At 60.4% G+C, this 15,058-nt stretch overlaps 2 protein-coding genes across 3 annotated transcripts; one reads left to right on the plus strand and one right to left on the minus strand.

The window, feature by feature from the left end:
* Positions 1 to 708: 708 nt before the first annotated feature.
* On the plus strand, positions 709 to 5,863 carry LOXL4 (lysyl oxidase like 4). The gene is made up of 15 exons (XM_085555206.1): positions 709 to 787; positions 1,268 to 1,568; positions 1,722 to 1,900; positions 1,978 to 2,189; positions 2,610 to 2,648; positions 2,737 to 2,962; positions 3,047 to 3,230; positions 3,346 to 3,500; positions 3,774 to 3,941; positions 4,088 to 4,250; positions 4,351 to 4,594; positions 4,845 to 4,960; positions 5,032 to 5,168; positions 5,296 to 5,407; positions 5,491 to 5,863. The coding sequence occupies exons 2-15, from the start codon at positions 1,289 to 1,291 to the stop codon at positions 5,559 to 5,561; spliced, it is 2,286 nt and encodes a 761-aa protein (XP_085411332.1). The 5' UTR covers positions 709 to 787; positions 1,268 to 1,288; the 3' UTR covers positions 5,562 to 5,863.
* Positions 5,864 to 7,207: 1,344 nt separating this feature from the next.
* Positions 7,208 to 14,820, minus strand: R3HCC1L (R3H domain and coiled-coil containing 1 like). 2 transcript variants are annotated; one of them, XM_015867277.3, is made up of 7 exons: positions 14,757 to 14,820; positions 10,913 to 12,201; positions 8,245 to 8,420; positions 8,094 to 8,164; positions 7,908 to 8,003; positions 7,643 to 7,783; positions 7,208 to 7,573 (listed from the first exon to the last, which is right to left on the minus strand). In XM_015867277.3, exons 2-7 carry the CDS (start codon positions 12,185 to 12,187, stop codon positions 7,518 to 7,520), a joined length of 1,815 nt encoding a protein of 604 aa, XP_015722763.2. In that variant the 5' UTR covers positions 12,188 to 12,201; positions 14,757 to 14,820; the 3' UTR covers positions 7,208 to 7,517. The 2 variants fall into 2 exon arrangements, with proteins under 2 accessions (XP_015722763.2, XP_085411331.1); XM_085555205.1 differs by lacking the exon at positions 14,757 to 14,820 and having other exon boundaries at positions 10,913 to 12,476.
* Positions 14,821 to 15,058: the final 238 nt, after the last annotated feature.

Below are 15,058 nucleotides of genomic sequence, written 5' to 3' on the forward strand. Positions count from 1 at the left end.
CATGTGTGGGGATGTGGGGTGCCGGGGTGCTGCTGGCTCTGTCAGGACGTGGCGATGAGCTCACGGGCTATTCCCAGCCGTGTTGTTCCTGGCTCCTCCCGGCAGGAACCGGCTGCTTTCACTCCAAACAAACAGCCCGGTGGCCACTGGCACATTCCTGGCCGGCCGGTGGCCACCACCAGGGCACGGCGCTTCCTGTTTATCCCCATCCCACACTGGGTTGCTCCGGGGACCGCTGTTGGCCCCATCCTGCGGTCGCTCCCAGGGCAAGCTGGAGGGGGGTGGGGAGGGGGCATCCCCTGTCTGCACATCCAATCAGGGGAGGCAGCCCGTGGGGACCCCCACAGGTGCTCTCTATGCACCCCAAGTTCTGGCACCCAGCATGGGAGGGGGTCTTTTGGGGGTGATGTATCCATCAGCCCCATGTTCTGCCTGGCTGAGGACCTGCCCCATGGTGCTGTGAATGCTGAGTGGGAAACAGCCCCATCCGAAGGTCCTGCCTTCATTCTTGGGGTGGGGGACAGCGGGCTCATCATCCCACACTCTGACCCTCCATAAGCTGCTTTGCCTCAGAGCAAGGCTCTGGCTGGGCAGGGTGCAGGGCTGGGCTCTGAGCCTCGTGTGGCGGGGGGATGGGGGGGCTGGGCTGGGCTGGGCTGGGCTGGGCTGCGTGGGCCCCCACCCGGGGCGGCCTCACCATAAAAGCAGCAGCAGGCGGTGCTCGGCTGCAGGAGAGCTGCTGGAGGGCGGCTGGAGTCAGCACCGCGTCCCCTCACCGACAGCCAGAGTGAGTGCCAGGGGCTGAGGTATTTCGGGTGGAGGTGGGGTAAGTGAAGCATCTTCCAGTGCTGCCGGTAGGCATGTAGGGGGAAAGGGTTGGAGATGGGGGCTGCATGCAGGAGGGAAGAAGTGATGGGTTTCAAGTGGAGGACAAAGGGGTTCTGTGGGATCCCCACACAGCCAAGAGAATAGGCATGAAGCAATAAGGGCAGCTCTTAGAGCTGCTGGCCTCCCACTGACTGTGGGGCAGGGGCTGTGCACAGCATGTGGATATGGAACCGAGCCCCAGGGAGGGAACCCTGCAAGCTGTGTACAGGGCAGGGACAGGGATGTTACTGCTGTGCAAGGAGGCACGACGGTGCTCCATCATCATCATGCTGTGAGCTATGGGAGGGCTGTGCCCCTGCACTGTGTTCCCTGGGGTCTCAGTGTCGGGCTGTGCCCCTGCACTGTGTTCCCTGGGGTCTCAGTGTCGGGCTGTCCCCAGGCATCCCACCTCAGAGCTGCAATGGTGATGCTGGTCGGTCTGAAACCCATCCTGCTCCCACTGGTGCTGGTGCTGTGCCAGGCGGCTCCCAGCGCACAGGAGCCCCAAGAGGTGCAGCTGCGGCTGGCAGGGCCTCGGGGACCGGCCGGGGAGGGCCGCCTGGAGGTGCTGTACCAGGGCCGCTGGGGCACCGTGTGTGACGATGGCTTCGACTTCCACGTGGCCACCGTCGCCTGCCGGCAGCTGGGCTACACTGCAGCCATCACCTGGACCCACAGTGCTACTTACGGCCAGGGGGAAGGTAGGGGGCAGCTGGGGTGGGAGGGGGGCTGAATGGATGGCAGCTGCTGGGGGAAACTTGCACAGGGTGCTGTGGGAGGGGATGGCATGGGGGCACCCACTGGGTCTAGGGTGATGATGCTTCATAGTGACCCCTAGTTCTCCATCCCCCCAGGTCCCATCTGGTTAGACAATGTGCAGTGTGGGGGCAATGAGGTCTCCCTGGCTGATTGTGCCCACAATGGTTGGGGCACGAGTGACTGCCACCATGGTGAGGATGCCGGTGTGGTGTGCTCAGGGCAGCGTCTACATGGTGACTCTAATTTGATATCTGCCCCTGCTGCACTGGGAGAGGTGAGTAGGGGCTGTTCGTCCATTGAGGTGGTTGGGGGTCAAGGGTGGGCTCATTACCCACTGTGGCCATCCTGCAGGGGCCAGGGCTGAGCTTGGAGGAGGTGCGGATCAAACCCATCCTGGCACGGGCTAAGCTGAGCATGCCAGTGATGGAAGGAGCGGTGGAGGTGAAGTACAATGGGCGCTGGAGGCAGGTGTGTGATGCTGGCTGGACCCAGAATAACAGCCGTGTAGTGTGTGGGACACTGGGCTTCCCCCACGAGAAGCGTGTCGACACCACCTTCTACAGGTAGGGATGTATGGATGTGCCATGGGGAAGGGATGGATGGATGTGCCATGGGGATTTGGGGCATGGTGGAGAGAGCCTGCTAGTGGAGGGATGCAATTGTATCTAGGGGCATGGGGCATGTGTCCAAGCCTGTGTCCCCTTCTTTGGGGCTTCAGCTTGGGTTCAGCAGCAGTCAGGGACTGCAGGATGGGTGCAAGCACAGGAAAGCTGAGTCTTGTGCTGGGCTATAAATACAGCCTATAATGAGCCCCTGCTGGTGCCAGGCGTCTTGTCATCCTGCCTGGGTATGCAGCACAGCCAGATTTGGCACAAGATTGTCACTGAGAAGAGAACCCCAACATACAGTGGCGTGCCAGGGGAGGCAGGGATAGGGGCACAGCAGTGCTGAGCCCCCAAACCTCCTGGCTCTTGTCTTTGCAGGAAGCTCTGGAACATGAAGCTGAAGGACCCCAGCTCCAGGTAGGACTCAGCCCTGGTCAGGGGGCACCAGCATGGGAGCCCTCCACCAGAAAAACTTACACCTCTTCCTGCTGCTCTTCTCTGGCAGCCTGAGGAACCTGAGCCAGAAGAGCAGTTTCTGGGTGCACCGTGTGGAGTGCCAGGGCACAGAGCCCCACCTGTCACACTGCCCCACACAGCTGGCTCCCCCAGCCCCCAGACAGCACGCCTGTCCCCGCGGCATGCATGCAGTTGTCAGCTGTGTGCCTGGCCCTGCCTTCCAGCAGAAGAAGAACAAGGGCGAGAAACCTCCCCGCAAAGCCTCTCTAGGGAAGGTGAGCTGTGGCACGGCCCAGTGCCCAAATCCCAAGGCAGGCACCCAGGCAGCACCCACTGAGTGTGCTTGCTCCTTGTTCTAGGGTCTTCCCGTGCGCCTGCGAGCAGGTGCTCACGCTGGTGAGGGCCGGGTGGAGGTGCTGCGCCATGGGCAGTGGGGCACCGTGTGTGGCCGGCGCTGGGACCTGGCAGCAGCCAGCGTGGTGTGTCGGCAGCTGGGTTATGGCACGGCCAAGCAGGCACTGCTGGGAGCACAGATGGGTCAAGGTGAGGTGGATGAAGGGCAGGGACCCCCTTCCCCAGCCACTTCTGTCCCCCAGTCTGGCTGTGTGCAAGGGGATCCAGAGTGGGCAGACAGGCAGGAGAGCTCCCTCTGCTCCAGGCCTGGGGCCAATCCACATGAGTGAGGTGCGCTGCGTCGGCCATGAGCGCTCCCTGGGTGAGTGCCGCTTCCAGGACGGTGAGCAGAGTGGGTGCCGCCATGATGACGACGCGGCTGTCCGCTGCCACGTGCCCCATATGGACTTCCAGAGCCAGGTGAGCCCCTGCTCCATTGCACAGCTCCTCCACACAGAACCCAATTGCACAGTCCCTCCACAAAGGGCCCTGTTACACATCCTCTCCATGCAGAGGCCTTAGCTCCCTTCCTCCTATGGATGGAGCAGCCCAAGAGGATGGGGACAAGTAGAGCAACTTAAGCCACACTGATGTGGGGTGTGCAGGACATGCTGAAAGTGGTTGTGTGGGATGAAGGATGCACAGGGCTTCCTGCCCCACAGCAGCACTGTCCTAGCCCTTCTCTGCACACAGGTGCGCCTGGCTGGGGGCCGCAGCCCTGAGGAGGGTGTTGTGGAGGTGCTGGTACCAGTGCAGGGCAGGCTGCAGTGGGGCGCGGTGTGTGGAGCTCAGTGGGGGCTCAACGAAGCCATGGTGGTCTGCAGGCAGCTGGGGTTGGGCTTTGCCAGCCATGCCCTACAGGTGAGTATCATGAGTGTGCTGGGATGTGTTGGCATACAAGACAGCCTTGGGGCACATGGGTTTAAGCCCTGGCAGTACTGGTAGTGGTACTAGGAGCTGGTGGGTCAGATGAGGACTGATCTGAGCATTGTATCTCCCTCTGCCAGGAGACCTGGTATTGGGCAGGCAGCCCTGATGCCTCGCAGGTGCTGATGAGTGGGGTGCGCTGCACAGGCACAGAGCTGGCCCTGCAGCAGTGCCAGCGCCACGGCCCCGTGCACTGCCCCAGTGGTGGGGGACGCTTCTCGGCAGGGGTCAGTTGTACCACCCGTGAGTACCCAGGGATGCCCATCCTCCTGGTGGGACACAGATCTGCACAGAGCAAGGGGTGGCAGTGTGGAGGCCACTGGCTCTGTTTCCTTTGTGCCAGATGCCCCGGACCTGGTGATGAACGCCCAGCTGGTGCAGGAGACAGCTTACCTAGAGGATCGTCCATTGGGGCTGCTGTACTGCGCCCATGAGGAGCGCTGCCTGTCCCGCTCTGCTGACACCATGCAGTGGCCCTACGGCCACCGCCGCCTGCTCCGCTTCTCCTCCCAGATCCACAACCTGGGCAGAGCCGATTTCCGACCCCGGATGGGACGGCATGCCTGGACCTGGCACCAATGCCACCGGTGAGTCTCCCATGTCCCAGAGCCAGGCTGGGCACCAGGGGAGCCAAGCAGCTCCGTCCCCCTTGGCTGTGTCCCTCCTACACAGCCCCCACCCTTGGCAGAAACTGTCCCGCCCGGAGTAATTAGCAGCGTCCGAGACAGCACTGTCATTAGGGCTTTATTTGGACACAAGGCTGTAATTTGCACGGAGCTGCTCTCCTCTAGGTGCTGCCCGTCCTGCCCTGGCCCCATTCACCCCCTGTCCCCACAGGCACTTCCACAGCATCGAGGTCTTCACCCACTACGACCTGCTGACACTCAATGGTTCCAAGGTGGCCGAGGGGCACAAGGCCAGCTTCTGCCTGGAGGACACCAACTGCCCTGAGGGTAGGTGGCACCAGCACTGGGGCAGAGCACCCCCAGCCCCGCCATCCCTTATGTCTCCCCCATGTCCCCAGGGCTGCAGCGTCGTTTTGCCTGCGCCAACTTTGGGGAGCAGGGGGTGAGTGTGGGCTGCTGGGACACCTACCGGCACGACATTGACTGCCAATGGATTGACATCACCGATGTGCCACCAGGCAGCTACACCTTCCAGGTATGGGCATGGAGGGACCCCATGCTGGGAGAGGAGGGCTGGGCACCTTTAGCACTGCTGGCATCCCCTCAGAGGTGCAGTGCAGCAGGCAAAGTGCCCCCAGCCCCGTGCCCATTGCCCTCTTCAGGTGGTGGTGAACCCCAAGCACGAAGTGGCTGAGTCAGATTTCTCCAACAATGTGCTGCGGTGCCAGTGCAAGTACGATGGGCAGCACATCTGGATGCATGGCTGTCACACAAGTAAGGAGGATGGGGGCAAAGGGGGGTGACTGCACAAAGGGTGCCACATGTCCTGACCCCACCAACACCTCCACTCTCCTCAGGTGATGCCTATGGTGCTGACGTGGTGAGTGAGATGGAGCGGCGTGAGCGCCTGGCCAACAACCTGGTGTAAGACTCCGTCTCACCCCACACTCATGGGCACCCCAGCCCCTGCCCTGGCTGCAGCAGCACCTGCCTGAGCTCAGGGACTTGATGCCTGCCCTATTTATTTCTGCTACCATGGAGGATGGAGATGAGCATCATGGCTGGTGCAGGGGCCAAGCCCCATGCTGCCGGGGGGACCCCAGCTCCAGTGCTCTGGTGCCCCCACCGGACAACTACCTCAGCCTGCCTGGCCCCAGGCACTGCCACCCATGAACCGCCGCCCATGCACCAGTTATGTCTTCAATAAAGGTGCTGTGCAATGGGACAAGGGTGCTGTGTGGTGATATGGAGTACTTCACTGCCCCCCCAGCCCAGTTCCTATGCAGCCCTGTGGGGTTGGTGCCAGGCAGCCCTGGCTCCTGGCCTACCCACAGGCTGGGGCACTTTGTCCCTGACCCGGCTGACCCTATGCACACAGCAGGGCAGCCAGCTCTGCGGCAAAGCGGGCCGGCAGCCAGCCCCCAGCCGCCACAGTGCAGCCCATGCTGGGCTTTCCCAGGCTGTTCCTGGCAGCTCCCTGCATCCCTAGAGCAGGGATGGAGCAGCTTTGCCACTGGTAGCCCTTGCTCATGGGGACAGGGTGGGAACACAGAGAACAACATGCCCCTGCTCTGTTTCTTTCCCCTTTTAAAGGCAATAAATGAGAATTCCATCTGACAAGCCACCAGGTGCTGCCACCCTCTCCTGCCTGCATCCCATTCCCACCCCCATGCACCGACACAGGACATAGATAGGGCTTCCATCCCCTGCCTCACCCCGTGCAGCCAGGACCAGTCCCCACGTGCTGGTCCCAGCACGTGGATAGGCCACGGGACGGTAGCCCCAAGCACAGCCCGTGTCAAGGCGCGTGCTGATGGAGGCTCATTGTGCCAAACCCCCCTGCTCACTGCCGGACAGCGGAAAGATGCTTTCCATGTGAGAGCATCCTCTCACCCTGAAACTTTCCGCTGTCTAGGCCACCTGGCTGAGACAGAGACCAGCTGGCAGTGGGGCCAGCAGCCGCAGAGCAGGGTCATGACCAGTTCCTCTGCCACTGCACTGGGGACAGCCAGGGGACAGGGGGTGGCCAGGGCAAGGTGGAGTTGACACCTGGCACTGCTTCACACTTACTGCTGAGGGCATGAGAGCCCCACAAACAATGGCCCTAACAGTTCTGAGGTGGCAGGACAGGCTCTGTGCTCTGCAGGGGACGTAGGGGTGGGTTTGGGGTGGTGAAGTGATACAGAGAGCTCTGAAGACCTGGGGGAAAGGCAGCTGCCAGCTGCCCACACCGCTCCCGGGGGCAGGGCAGGAAGCCCCCGGGTGGGGAGCGCAGCCCACATCACAGCCCAGAGCCGGCTCAGGGCCGGCCCTTCCCAAAGCCAGACAAGGATTGCGCTGTTCGAGGTGGCGGATGTAAACAGGGTCCCTCTGCCAGCACATTCCAGCCCTTCCCCAGGCCATCCTGCCCAGCCCACCCTGGAGGGGAAACCCCTGCCTTGGAGCTGGGCACAGCATGCACACCCCCGAGGCACCCCACATACGTGAACAAGCACTGCAGCTGGAGGCAATGCTCTCAGCCAGCAGGACAAGCCCTGCATCCTACAGTGCTGCATCTCCCCTTCAGAGGCAAGGCAAAGCAAAATAAATTGTATTTATTAGCAAAATAAAGGACATTCTCACTCACAATGCTCAGGGTGGCTGTGGCTGACCCACATGGCATGTGCCACCACAGCCCTGGGGACAGCCTTGGGACACCATGGCATGTCCCCAGCTGGCCCTCAAGCACCCTGCAGTTGTGCCCTTGCCTCTTTCCTGTGAGCCTGCTCCACCTGGCACAGAGCCTACAGGGCAGCAGTAGCACCAGGGCAGCAGTAGCACCAGCTCCATCCCCAGGTGCGGGTACCCCCGGCAGCATCACCAGCACCATCCCACTGCGGAACATTCACTCCCGGCCTTCCCAGGCATCCTCCCGCTGTTTGTTCTCCAGGCGCTTCCTCTCTGTGGGGAAAAAAAGGTAAATCCCAAACCCCCATTGCCCCAGCCCCACAGTCTCAGATGAATGCTCACCCCGTGCCTCCTGCAGCTTCTTGCGCTCAGCATCACGCTGGGCAGGGGTCTGGCTGCTGCGCACCCCCAGGGCACCAATGACCAGGCGCCGTGCCAGTGCAGCTGACGTTTCGGGCCGTTCCTTGGCTGGCTGCAGAAAGTCTGGGGGAGTGGAGTGGAGGTGTCAGCATGGGGACCCCAGTGGGAGGCAGGCACGGCACCAGTTGGGGTGCCAGGGTACTGGGCTGCCTGTGGTGCTGAGTCTTCCCATAGTGCCCCCACTCACCAGCATACGCCCTCGCTTTGGCTTTAGCTGCCCGCGTGCCCTGGGATAGCGGGCGAGTCTTCACCATCAGGTGCTTGGTGCTGAGGGCATCACGCGCTGCAGAGAGAGCAGCCATGCAGCCAAGGGATGCACACACATGGTGCCCCCTGCCCACCCACTGCATACCCCACAGGATGCTCACAGTACCTGTGATGGGACTGGAGAAGATCCCCAGAGCGTGCGTATCATCCACCCACTTGATGTCAAAGCCCTTTTTCCTGATGGAGAGATGGAGGGTCAGCACAGCACCATGGCACTGTGCACAGCACCGTGGCATCGTGCATTGCTGTGCACTCACTGATAGCTGCAGAAGATGCGCAGCAAGTCCTCAGTGCGGAAATCCGGGGGGAAGTCATAGATCTCAATGACGTGGGGCAGCTCGTCATCACTGAGGTCTGGAGCAGCCGGCTGAGCCCCGTAGTAGTCGAAGCGGGGCTCCTGCAGGCTCTGCTGGCGCTCTGGGCCCCCTGAGAGCTGCGGGGACAGAGATGGTGCTGAGCAACCCCCACCCAGTGAGGGGAGCCCATAAATCCCAGGGGCTCCCTTGGGGATGTCCTGCCCCGGTGCCGCACACTGGTGCTCCACTAGATTAATGGCAGTGGGTATTGGGAGATATCGACCAGGGCTCACATATTTTCCCATTGCTCTTTTCCTATTTCAAACATTCCAGTGAGACACGGACACGCACTGGCAGGGTGCAGGGTACCCAAAATCCACCTGAGCACTGCAAGACCAGGGGGAAGCTGCATGTCTGCCTGCCCTGCAGGAGCCCAGCAAGTCACCATCCTGTTCCAGACACTGCAACGAAAAAGCCATTGCTCCCCAACAAGCCAGTTCCACCAGTTCAGCACCTGTGCTGCTAAAAATGGATGCCTTACTTCTAATTTGAATTTGTCTGGCTTTGGTTTCCAGCTGTCGGTTCTCACTCTGCCTCTGCCGTATGGAAGAGTCCCTGGTCCCTGTGACAGCACTACTTGCAGTAATCAAGTCACTTCCCAACCTGCCCCTCGACAAACCAAACAGGCTGTGCTCACTGAGCATCTCACAGTCAGGCATTTCCCACAGCCCTAAAACATGACGGCTGTAGCTCTTTCCTACCTCTCCAATTTTTCACCCTTCAGTTTAAAATATGGGTGTCAGTCTCCCCCTGCCAACATCACAACATAGGGGGGCACACAGCCGCCAGCAGCACCGGTGCCAATGGGATTCCCAAACATACTGTGCTGCAAGGTGTGGGGCTGCGGGCACATAACTCAGCCAGGTCCCCAGCCTGATCCCCCAAGTGATCGTAGCTGAGCACACCACGGCTGGAAGGTTAGAGCCCATAAATCCCAGCCAGCTCAGTCAATAAAAAGTGCTCGTTCCAACCATTTTATGGAGAAGATGGATTCATGTGCAAGTGAGGACGGCAGGGAGAGCTGAGTTACAGAGCTGGCGGGGCAGCCCAGCACCACCCGGGACCATCCCCCACCCCAGGCAGCAGCACACACTCACTGCGGTCTGGCACCCCATGTGGCCCCAGGCAGAAGGGAGTCTGTGCAATGCCCGAGGGGGCATGGGGCTGGTGAGTGGAGCCCATGACCTTTACAAATCACTGAGTGTGATGAGGATTAGAGCACATGTGTCACCACCACCAGTGTGAGGACTGATGTCAGTGCCGTCCCTTGCAAGCAGCACCCACCATGGCCTCAAGGAAATCATTCCCATGGTTAATTACCCTCCACTGATTTCCAGTCTGAATCTGTCTGGCTTCAGTTCGCAGCCAGTGGATCTGGGGATGTTTTTTCTTGCTAGATTAAAGAGCCGTCTGCTATCAGAAATCTCTTCTCCTTGCAGAACGTCATAAATCTCGCTCCCTGCCAGCTCTCCGCAGCACATACGGATTCGGTTATGACAAAGAACACTACTAATTTCCTCGTCCTTTTTGTTAATTAACAACAGCTTCATCTCCCCAAGCGGACACGTCTGCCTCCCATCAGAACAGAGGCGTGGGGAATCCACCAGGAACAGGGGTAGAAAGGTGAAAAGGGCCACTTCCCATTGAGAAATCCCCTTTTCAGGTCCTTATTCACCTATCCAGGGAAGCTTCGTGGAAATCTAACCTTTTTTAGAGCACCTGTATGGGGCATCCAACACTGATGCTCCAGAGCCCCTCATTGAATTACCTGCAGCACTTCTCAGCCACATGGCAGGCAGGAACAGAGGAGCACCGTGCAGCACGCACAGTCCCAAGCAGCTCAGCAGACATGGGATGAACTCAAGAGGGGCACTGAGACCCCAGTTCCTCACATACACTACCACCAGGCACCGCCTGCCACTTCACACCCTGCATTCTGTCACGGCTGGACATTGGTTTTAGACAATATTAGCGCTGTTTGTTACTCCAGCTGCATTAACGTCTCTCTGAAAATTACCCATTTTTATGCCACTGATTTAAAATGCAATAATGGATTTCCAGCCTGGCTGCAAAAAGACACACTTTTCCTCGCGAGCGGCAGGGAAGCGGCACGGCTCCCAGTGCTGTGTGGTTCATTGTAGTAAATCCAACCTCACGCCTACAGGAGGGGATGGTAATGAGCCACAGCTGATTAAGAAGCCGTAGTTTTCAGGAAACTTCACATTGCTATTTCAATGGGAGCCCATCCGTCTCGGCCCGTTTCTTTATTACTGGCCCTGCTTTCACGAGGGTGCTGTTGCAGTTTACGGCTCTCAAGCACGTTTTACTGATTGCGCTTTACATACCGGTAAGGGGAAGAGCTCCCCCAGCCTTGCTGGCACCAGGCAGGTCCCAGAAGCATCCTCATGGCACTGCTCATGCCATGCACGGCTGGAGGTGATGGCACACACACAGGCCATGCACCATGGGGCTTACCTTGGTGGCCATGAGGACCCCTACGCCCCAGACACCCCATCCCTACATGCCAGCAGGACACAACCCAAGGACAGAGCCATCCCCACACACATACCTCCTCCAGCAGGCGCGGGTCCAAGCAATCCCCATCGTCATTGAAAAGTGCATCCCAGCTCTCGGCAGCATCTGGGCTGCTCGGGGTCCCGGCATTAGGCTGACTCGGCTTTAGGGAGCTGCCATGGGGACATCCTTCCTCATCCTCCTCTTCCTCCTGGTGCTGCCGCTGACAGCCTTCATCCTCATCTGCTCGTGTCGGTTCCTCAGCACATGATCCGGGTGAGAGCTGTTCCATGCTGTGACACAGCAGCTCCAGGGGTTTCAGGGGCTGGGGACTGTCCAGCGGATCTCCATCCCTGGAGCCACTTTCTGTCCCCCCCGCACAGCTCATCTCCTCACCAGCCCCCAGCTCACTGCTCCCATCAGCCACAAGAATACCCTCCCCTCCATCATGTCCAACACCAGCAGTGGCCTGCTCCTTGCTGGGCAGCAGCTGCTCCACATGCTCTGGCAGGAGCTGGGATGTGCTGCCCATGTTCTGGTCCAGGAATACTGTCGTGTTCCCTGTCTCAGCTACACAGGCAGATCCTTCTGGGGCAACCACAGTGCTGCCTCTGTGCCTCTCTTCCTCAGGGTCAGTGGAGCAGCCCTGACTCTGCCCTGCAAGGACAGACTCATCATGCTCCCTCTCCTCCTCATGGCTTTTCACACTCTCCCAGCTGAGCTGGGGTGTGCTGCTCACATTCCCCTCTCCTGCCTGCTGCAAGGCACCCTGTTCTGTGCACCCTGAGCACTCCATAGCTGCACCCAGGGAGCTGTGCCCCAGAAGCTCCATCACATTGCCCAGCTCTGTCCGATGCACCATGCTCAGCTCAGCTGCCGTTACACCATCAGGATCTCCACCATGCTCAGGGGCAGCCACAGGATGAGCACCCAGGGGATCTGGCATCGTCCTCACCCCATGGCTGTGCTTCCCAGACCCCGCATCCTGGGATGCTCTGCCTGAGGGCTCTGCAGCAGCTGGCTCCAGACTTGGCTCCCGCACATCTGGTGATGCTCCCACTGCCTGTCTGTCCCCAGCAGGGGCTGCCTGTGGCTCCTTGGCTCCGGCCTTGCTCTCCTTGCTAGCCGCTCTGCCCACGTGTGTCCTGGCTCCGGGGCTTCGCCTCTGCCCCTCAGAGCCACCCTTGTGGATGTCCGCTGCTGGGTGCTGCTTCTCAGGCTCCTGGTGGCTGGCAGCCACTGCTTGTGCCGCTCTCTCCCGCCTTGCTTTGGGCACATAGAGGGCCATGTCGGGCTTCCTGCGGCGTGCCCGGCTGCCCTCTGCCTCCATTGTGCCACCACCACCTGAAAGGAAGAGAAGTGTTACCTCCACTGTGCCCATACCGCAATGGTGCCAGTGTGATGAGAATCGGGATGTCCTGGCAATGGGCTGCAGCTGTGCCAGGCTGCCCCATCCCAGTGGAGATTTATTTTTCATCATCTTTGGCACAACCAGGCACGCCACTGCCTGCCGGGCCCCGCGCCCCTATAAATATGCATCAAGCAGCATTTATGGAGACGGATGGTGTGGGGGTCTGCGCTGTGGCTGAGGGGAAGGCAGAGTGGGGCCGGGCCGGGGCCCCGTGATTAATCACTGCCCACTCTGTTTAGGGGTATTCATCACGGGCCGCTGTCAGGTAAATCACTGGAAAAACACCTCTTCAGTAATTAATGTGAAGTGACGGATGGACAGCCCCTGGGCCCATTAATCTGGAACATCAGAGCCTACTGAGATTATGAATGTCAGGATGCATAAACTGCCGGCGGATCAATAGGGCCAGGAATCCATCCAAGGCTCTCATTTCCGCGGCACCTCCGGTACATTAGGCTGCAATCCCCTCCCTGCCAACCACACCAAACACAGCCTCGGGGGCAGGTGACGGAGCCTCGTGGGCTGCAGTGCCCGATGCTAAGCTGGACCTACCGATCCGGGACTGCCCGTGTAACCTGCCTCTCCCAGACAGGCAGATGGATGGAGGTATCAGAGTGCAGCCCATCCTCAAGGTGTCATAGAGCTCCTCCACAGGAGTGGGGATCTCCAGCGCTGAGATGCTGCCAGCTGGGATGCTCTGTGCACATCCCAAGTCACCTCCAAGGCACACGGAATTTATGGGCTCCTCGAAAGTTTGCCATTCACCTTGCCTCACCCTCCAAAGCAGATGGTGCTGCATCAGCCAGACGGTGCTGGGAGCACCCTCTGCGTGCGCAGCCGTGCCAACACACAACTTGTTCCCTGGGTACAGCATGCAGGCTGCAGGTCTCACTCTCCTTGCACAGGGCAGGGCATCCCCACTGCTCCCAGACTTTGAGAGCTCACCCTGCAGCATGGCTCTGGCACAAGGCTCTGAGGTCTCAGTGCAAGCACACGGCACGGTGCAGCGTGCCAGTTCCTGGAAAAGTTGAAGTGCCACCCAGCGCCCTCCCTGCAGGCTGCCTCATTTCCTGGCAGGGCGCTGTATTTTTAGCCTTCGAGGTTTCTAATTCCACTCGATCCATCCTGCCATCAATAGAGCACGTAACCCTACGGCCCTGACAGCAAGCAGGGGACAGCAACACCTTGGCCACCGCGGTGCGGCATCGCCCGTATGGGACTACGCGTTGGCAATGTCACTCTTTATAGCCTGCTGCAGGCTGGGGGAAAAAAATATACTGCTATCCTAATAAATGCAGCCACGAGGAGATTCTAAACAGCCCCGATTAGAATGTTATCACACAGTGCTGGCACCAAGAGAGGGGACGGCAGGCAGCTGTCCCCACTGCCACCTCCCTGCCCTGCTCGGGGGAGCAACACGCTCAATAGTGGGGACAGCACTCATGGGGACAGCAGAGCGGTGACATCGGTGTGCTGGCAGACATGCGGAGAAAAGGGAGATTTCAATCGTGCCTCGTGCTTCTGATGCTCCAAGGAGATACTCGGAGCGCCGCAGACAGGAGGTGATTTATGGGACGATAGCGTCCCTCGACAGCTGCAGGGAGAAAAGGGACGGCACGGCAGCAAATGGAGCTACAGGCGGAGGGGAATGCAAAGGGCTCTGCGAATACGGCAGGGCAGGTTCAGCACAAAAGGGAAGAGGGCTATTAATAAACAGGGAGGGAGAGAAAATTAATGACGGATCAAAAATAAAGGGCAACATTACTGTTTTTAACCAGAAAAAATGCAAATGAAGCAGAGGCCTCACCAAAACAGCTGCAAGGAAGCAGAAACAGCCCCGGCACAGAGCAGACACCTGGGCACGCTGCTGACCCCAGCTCGTGGCATTGGGTCTGAGCGCGGCAGAGCAGAGGGCACCGATGTCTGTGCAGAAAGGAATGGGAATGCTGCAGGCGGGAGCCCTGAAGCTGCTTCAGTGCCTGGTGCCCAAACGGCGGGTGCAGGGGCCGTGGGTTTTCCAGCAAAGCTATTTCAGCAGAATTACCGGGCAGAGCTTTGGGATAAGGCGGGCAAGACACAATTTACGCGAACATCGGGGTATCGTTTTACAGCAGCTCGCAAACTTTCATTGGAGCGGTGAACTGTAATTAAATTTGCGACCGATCGCGAGCAGGGAAAGGGCTCAAAGGATCCGAGAAACACGGGCAGGGAACGCGGTGAGACGCAGCCTGGGAACACCAAGCGAATGTGGCTGGGGGAAACCGGGCCGAGAAACGGGGAAAGGAGGCGCGGAGCCGAGCAGCAACCGGCGCTGAACCCGGGCGGGGACCACGGCACAGCGGGGGCGGGGCGGGGCGCACAGATCGGACGGCTCTGCCCCTTCCCGGCCGCGCAACAAGCCCCGCCGGCCCCACGCTGCTCGGCACCGCGGCTCGGTCCCGCCTGCCGGGGTCGGGGCGGCGTGCGGGGGTCGCGGGAGGGGCGTTACCGGTCACCGCGCCGGGTCCCCCGCCGCTCCGCGTTGTCACCGCCGCTTCCGCCGCACCGAGCCCGCCCCGTCCCGCCGCGGGGAACGCCGGGACCTGTAGTGCGGCACCGCACCGCCCCGCAACGCGGCGCCGCCCCGCGCCCCGAGCGGCTGTCGGGGCTGGAGCGCGTGGAGCTGCGGGCGGTTGGCAGCCGTGGGCGCGGGGACGGCAGCCCTCGTCCCCCGCAGCGCAGCACCGCCGTGGGCACCGTCACCGCTGCCGGGAGCGGGGAACGCCACGAGCCGTGCCGGGAGCGTGGTGA

This window comes from Coturnix japonica, chromosome 8, assembly GCF_054131305.1.
Source record: "Coturnix japonica strain WE chromosome 8, WE-NBRP24, whole genome shotgun sequence".
Classification (NCBI taxonomy): domain Eukaryota; kingdom Metazoa; phylum Chordata; class Aves; order Galliformes; family Phasianidae; genus Coturnix; species Coturnix japonica.